This window comes from Gossypium hirsutum, chromosome A09 (genome assembly GCF_007990345.1).
Source record: "Gossypium hirsutum isolate 1008001.06 chromosome A09, Gossypium_hirsutum_v2.1, whole genome shotgun sequence".
Lineage (NCBI taxonomy): Eukaryota > Viridiplantae > Streptophyta > Magnoliopsida > Malvales > Malvaceae > Gossypium > Gossypium hirsutum.
This window is the reverse complement of record NC_053432.1, coordinates 5743361-5750019: the sequence shown is the minus strand read 5'-3', so window position 1 is coordinate 5750019 and position 6659 is coordinate 5743361. Positions and strand designations below refer to the sequence as shown.

General features: G+C 38.9%; 1 protein-coding gene across 2 annotated transcripts; it reads right to left on the bottom strand.

Moving 5' to 3' along the window:
• Nucleotides 1–267: 267 nt before the first annotated feature.
• On the bottom strand, nt 268–6404 carry LOC121202896 (ABC transporter B family member 19). 2 transcript variants are annotated; one of them, XM_041077453.1, is made up of 10 exons: nt 5822–6404; nt 5675–5729; nt 5190–5365; nt 4846–5046; nt 4477–4736; nt 4065–4381; nt 3747–3970; nt 2853–3672; nt 2531–2772; nt 268–1688 (listed from the first exon to the last, which is right to left on the bottom strand). In XM_041077453.1, exons 1-10 carry the CDS (start codon nt 6065–6067, stop codon nt 480–482), a joined length of 3750 nt encoding a protein of 1249 aa, XP_040933387.1. In that variant the 5' UTR covers nt 6068–6404; the 3' UTR covers nt 268–479. The 2 variants fall into 2 exon arrangements, with proteins under 2 accessions (XP_040933387.1, XP_040933388.1); XM_041077454.1 differs by lacking the exons at nt 5675–5729; nt 5822–6404 and adding an exon at nt 5547–5641.
• Between the last annotated feature and the right edge of the window lie 255 nt (nt 6405–6659).

Sequence of the window (6659 nt, the reverse complement as noted above, 5' to 3'; positions counted from 1 at the left end):
AACCCAATATGAAAACAATTACCAAATTCAAGAAAAAAATTGACACCCCAAATATAAAAATAATTACCAAATTGAAGTCATGAATAAAAGATACATACTATTAGGAAATTGAATATGAGTAACATGGCTGGATAAAAAGAGATGCCCTCATCTAGAACAGAACAGTAGCAGCAGGCACATGCAAATAAGAAAAAAGTGGTGTCTAGAGTTTGCACTTTATAATATTATATAAAAACCAATTACAGGAAAAAAAGGGGACTTATGTTATGCACCATAGATATCAATAATTTAACATTGGAAACCCCATTGGAAATGGGGCAGTAGTACCCAAAGATACAGTCTCCACTTTAACAATATCTACAACTATCATCATTCAAAAAAGGAAAATATGAAAAACATAAAAGGTTAAAGGGTCCCAAACATAATTATACCACCCAACAAGCCCATGTTGATTCAATTAAAATAAAAAATAAAAACTTTCATATGTGATGGTGTTGCAGTTGCAAGAGCCTAGAATAAGCTCCTTCCTGTCGGCTAATCAATTCGGAATGGCTGCCTTGTTCTACGATTCGCCCGTCTTGTACTACTCCAATACTGTCGACGTTTCTTATTGTCGAGAGACGGTGAGCCACAAGTACCGTCGTGCGGCCCCTCATGAGCCTTTCAAGTGCTTCTTGTAGCACACATTCTGATTCTGCGTCAAGTGCACTGGTGGCTTCATCTAGTAGTAATATTGTTGGGTCCTTAAGTACAGCCCTTGCGATGGCGATTCTTTGTTTTTGACCTCCAGAGAGTTGAACGCCTCTCTCACCAACAGGTGTTTTGTAACCATCAGGCAACGCACTAACGAAACCGTGCACGTTAGCTGCTCGAGCTGCTTCGATTACTTCAGCTTCAGTTGCTCCTTCTTTTCCATAAGTGATATTATCGAAAATGCTGGCAGCAAAGAGGGCTGGTTCTTGTTGTACCAATCCAATTTTAAGCCTAAGAGAATTCAAGTTCAATCTCCGGATATCTTTTCCATCGATCATAACCTTTCCGGCTGTTGGATCGTAGAATCGTTCAATCAATGCAATGACTGAACTCTTGCCAGAGCCACTAGCTCCAACAAGTGCTTGGCTTTGGCCAGCACGGATTCGAAGGTTAAAGTCTTTAAACACACTAACATCAGGTCGCGAAGGATATGCAAAATCAACATGACGGAGTTCAATTTCTCCACGAATTGTTTCAACCGGTTCTGCCTCTGGATCATCTGGGTCAATCCTAGTTGAACGATCTAGAATCGAGAACACTGAACCAACAGCTTCACCACCCCTAACGATCTCGGGAGCGAGACTAACAGTTTCCGCCACAGAATTCGCAGTAACCACCAATACCACAAAAACCTTAATCACCTTGGAGAAGGTCGAAACACCTTCGCTAACAAGGTGAGCTCCATACCAGAGTATGAGAGCTTCCGAAGCATAAAGTGCAAGCTGAGACAAGCCAAAAAGGAGACCCGATGTTTGGCTGCGACGAAGGCTTCGCATCTGCGGAACTCGGAGTTCGTAGCAAAACAGTGAAAGGATCTTGTTCTGTGCATTGAATGCTGCAACCGTTCGAATATTGCTTACACCTTCACCTGCAATCATGCTTGTCTTTGCATGCGCCTTCGCCGTGTCACCAGCAAACCCTTTGAGTGAAAGTTGCTGCAGGGCAAAATAAAACAGAATCAATTGTACTGTACAAATATCTACATTACTCGGTCTTGAACATGCATACGGCCACGGACATACATAATTTTCGCTTTTCGAATTTTACAGCGTCGGAAAAGGTTTGTTAAGGTGAAAATGTCAGGAAATATGCAAAATCCTACACATTATTTACATGGAAATTTTCTTACTATTTGGCACTGCCATAAAACACTGTTCTACTGTCAAAAAATACTGACACACTGTATAAAAAAACAAAACAAAAGATTTAAAAAAAACCTAAAAAAGACATAAAAAGATGATGAATTATATAAATGATCACGGGGGCAAGAATCTCTTGAAACTATATCATGTATATTTGGTGGTATCTGCTATACAACAAAAGCTCAGGTTCCAAGGAAAAAAACCCCAGAAGCCATTAAAAAAAACTGATTTACACTGTAATATTGCAGTGTCGGTGCATTATTTATATACATATATATAAAAATGATAGAGAAACTACACAAAGTTTGAAATTTTGACTTAAGGGAATACAACCAAGGGAAAAATATATATAATAGTTTATAACCTCGAGAAACTGAGCTACTGCTATAGCAAGAACACTTTCTCAGAAGTATGGAATCTTGATTATTTTATTCACCACTGATTATAGTCATTGGGGTAATGTTAATATTATATATATATACATAAAAGTAGATTCATCAAACTTGGAGGAAGCATGTGCAGTGAAATGGAGATGAGCCATGTCGGATTTTTTTATAATAACCCATATGACCCCCTAGTGGACGTATATAGGTCAAAAATGGTGGAATGGAATCAATGTGTGAGATTATTTTTACCTGAGCGAAGTTTGCGAGGACTAGAAGAGGGAAGGTACCGAGGATGAGAAGAGAGACCCTCCATTCGACTATGAAGGCGACAATGAATGAAGTGAGAAGTGAAGTCATGTTTTGTAGTATCACAGAGATCCTTTCGGCTATCGCGGATTTTACATCAGCTGCATCGGTTGCCAATTTGGCTGCAAGAAGGCTTGAATTGTGCTCTTCCTCGTCAAACCATCCGACTTCATTCCTTAGAATTGCTGAGTTGAGAAGAAAAACACCATAAAATTAATAAAAGATAGGCAACGGAAAGGGGACTTGTAGTTGAAAATATATATACCTCCAAGCATCATCCGCCTCACTCGTGTTGTGAGGTTTTCTCCCATAATACTGAAGAAATAATGTTGAATCAAATACGCAACGACAGCATATAGACCAGCTCCGATGTAGATGAAAACGTATTCTTTTGTCTTTCTTTCCATAGAGGTAGGATTTGTATAGTAAAAGACTTCGATCATATTGCTCATCACAATGGCAAAAGTTGGTCCTATAAAACCGGAAAGCACGGAACCAATGGCTCCCATGATTGAATAGGGCCATTCGGGAGCATTTAGCTTGAGAAGCCGGCAGAAATAGCCATCCGGTGCTGGGTTTTTACGTTCTGTTTCAGCATTTGATATCATCTCTATCCGGCCATCAGCACCGGTACTGTAAGAATAGCTCAAGTTTCGCAAACTGCCAGACCGGAGGCTTAAGGACTTAGTTGACAGTGAATGACTTAGACGTGTTGAACGTGAACGGCGAGTTGATGGATTAGCAAAGTCTCTATTTCCGACCATTTCTTGGAACCTGATTAACGAAGCATACGCCCCTGCCTTTGCAATCAACTCTTCATGTGTTCCAGTCTCAACAACTTGCCCTTGTTGTATAACAGCTATAGAATCAACATTCCTTATGGTGGAGAGTCGATGAGCAACAACTACAGTTGTTCTCCCGACCATTAGCCGGTCAAGAGCTTCCTGAACAATACTCTCAGAGCCTGCATCGAGTGCGCTTGTTGCTTCATCAAGGAGCAAGATCTTCGGATTCTTCAACATGGCTCTAGCAATCGCAATTCTTTGTTTTTGGCCACCAGAGAGTTGGACTCCTCGCTCTCCCACCTGAATTTCGAGACAAATTAATACAAAATACAAATTCAAATTTCGACTAGATTCTTAAACTTGAGGAGACCAACCTGCGTGTTATATCCATTAGGGAGTAGGGTAATAAAGCAGTGAGCATTTGCAGCACAAGCAGCAGCTTCCACTTCATCCATTGTTGCCTCGGGTTTTCCATATAGTATGTTCTCAAGGATGGTAGTCGCAAAGAGAGCAGGTTCTTGATTTACCAGTCCAATCTGATCACGTAACCATTTAAGTTGCAGTGTCTTTATGTCAACATTGTCCAACAAAACCTGCCCTGTTTATCCAAAACAAAAAACATAAACATGAACTCTAAAATCCAAGGAGCAAACATTTTCATTTTTCAAACACGACAGAAGTCTCTTGATTACCCTGGTTAGGATCATAGAACCTCTCTATCAGAGAGACAACAGTACTCTTCCCAGAGCCGCTACCACCAACAACTGCAAGTGTCTTTCCTGCTGGAAAGAAAATCGAGAAATTGCTAAAGATGATAACATCCGGTCTCGATGGGTAGCTGAAAGTCACTTCCTTGAATTCTATATTGCCATTAACTTCCTCCAGTACTTTCCCGTCCAAATGGTCTTGAATTATGGAGGGTTTTTGGTTGATAATCTCCATCAGTTTGTAACCAGCTGCTTTTCCTTTACTAAATGCCCCAAGATTTGAAAATGACTGACCCAAACTCCTGCAATAGTAATTTTTTTCGAACAATATAATCCCCGGTAAAGCTTAATCTTTAATGGCGTCTAACAATAAGATAACATGAGCTTAAGATCTTACATGCCACCAACAATGGCTGAGAAAATAGCCGTAAATGCCTTGCCGCCATCACTCTGTCCATTCCGGATGAAAACACCAGCGTACCAGAAAACAAGCGCCCAAGACATACAAGCAATGCCATACGTGCACCCGAGCCCTAAACCCTTAGCCATTCCAGCCTTGTATCCGAGTTTAAGTGTGTTCTGTATTGCATCTGAATAAGAATTAAGGGCCTTACTCTCGCCAACATATGAGTACACGGTACGAACTTGTGCGATGGCCTGTTGATGTGATTAATTACTTAGACAAAAGCCTTACATTGTAGTATGAGACAATCGAAACATGTAGACAAGTAGTTTATAATCCAGAACACAATCAAAACATGCTCACCTGCTCGGCAATTATGCCGGCATTCGCATAGGATTCCCTGCTCTTCGAAGTGAGGCCGGTCAATGTATACGCGTATAAGCCGCCGGCAAAGGCAATTCCAGGGATCACTGCCACACTCAGTAAGGCTAACCTCCATGCTGACACAAAACCAACCACTAAACCAGCCAAGAATGTTGACAGATAATGTATAAAGTTCCCTACCTAAAATTTCAGACAAAACAAACCATTAATGAACTATGTGATCTATCCTTAAAACTCTCAAAGAAAAACCTTATTTCATCCAAACTGTCCCCAAAAAACCCAGATTAGCAAATGAAACAATTAAAGAGAAAAATAGAAGCTACCTTCTCACTGATGGCATCTTGAACAAGTAGAGTATCAGTGGAAACACTAAAAACAATATCCCCAGTTCTTGCATCGGTGTCAAAGAACCCAACATCTTGTTTCAAAACAGCTTCCAAATACTTCGTTCTCAATGTGCTTACTTGTCTTTCCCCAGTGTACATCCAACATGCAATCTCTGTAAAATCGAAAAAAAATTACTTGTTACAGTGAAAGAGATGGGACTATAGAAGAAGATAATGTTGAATATTAAAATATAATTGAAAGTGAGGGTTTTTGGTAAAAGGGTGTTAAGATTGACAAGTGAAGAAAAACAAAAGGACAAAGAGACAGGCTTTTAAGACCATGTGGGCACGCACCCATCGGTCCGTTTTGGTTTAAACTGGGCTACTACACTGCACGAGTCACTTGTGAACCATGATGCATCCATTCCTATCAAAGATTTGCATACATTTAAAACAAAAAGGGAAGAAAAAAAATTATATACCTGCATATGATGATAGGCAGACAATAAGACCAAGATACACAAAATAGAGTGCATACTGCATTAAACAAGGAGAAAAAAAGAAAGTTAACAGATCTTAGATCTAAAAAAAGTTGGTAAAATTCTTGGTCTTTAAAAAAAAAAGTGAACCTTGGCAACTTCATGAGTCATTTTGGGCAAATCAGATTGGTTTTTGCCAAAGCCATTAACCATTTCACCAAATAATAAGAAGAAAACAGGCATTGAAGAACCATGGATGATAGCTCCTAAGCTACCAGTGATCATCAACAAATAATCATATTTGTCAGCAAAAGTGAAAAGTTGGTAAAATGGCAAGCTTTGTTCTTTCTTCTTTTCTGCTTCAGGGACTGCTTTTGTTTCAGTTGGTTCAGCCATTTTTTTTTGTAAACTCAAAAGAACAAAGCTAAAGAAGAAGAAAGGAAGAGGTTGGATGAATTGAGTTGAGTTGGATTCAAAAGCAACTGAGTTGAAGAATAGCCATTGAAAGAAAGAAAGAAAGAAAATCTCTTAAGGGTGAAAGAAGAAATGAGAGATCTAAAGAGTAAAGACCCTTTTTTTGCTTCTTTATCTTTCTTCCCTTTTTCAAGGTCTCGAAAACGTGACAATGTCGTTTTTGAGTTCGAGAACTAAGGTGAAGAGAAGGGGAAAAAAAGAGGAAAAGTAAAGGGCAAAGCAGCATAAAAAGAGAGCATAAAAAGAGTGCTTGAATGAGTGTACATATAAAGAGAGAAACTGTAAAGTTATGTAGTGAGAAGGGTAGAGAATGCATGTGTTAGACTCTTGGTCAAACCTATTGCATTTTTTAAATAATATTTTGTTTTAATTTCATCAAATATCAAGTTTTATCAAAAATAAATAAATAAATTAGTCGTTATTGAATAAATTAATTTTTAAAAATTAGTTTTTGTATGTTAGCACGAGATAGATATTACGTATCATATGTAATTATCTAATTATTCCGTTAACT

Coding starts and splice junctions, on each gene's coding strand:
- LOC121202896 (XM_041077453.1), bottom strand. CDS start 6,067: ATGGCTGAACCAACTGAAACAAAAGCAGTCCCTGAAGCAGAAAAGAAG. Junction 5,047..5,189: donor AAGATGCCATCAGTGAGAAG/GTAGCTTCTATT, acceptor CTGAAATTTTAG/GTAGGGAACTTTATACATTA. Junction 2,773..2,852: donor GAGGCGGATGATGCTTGGAG/GTATATATATTT, acceptor TTCTCAACTCAG/CAATTCTAAGGAATGAAGTC.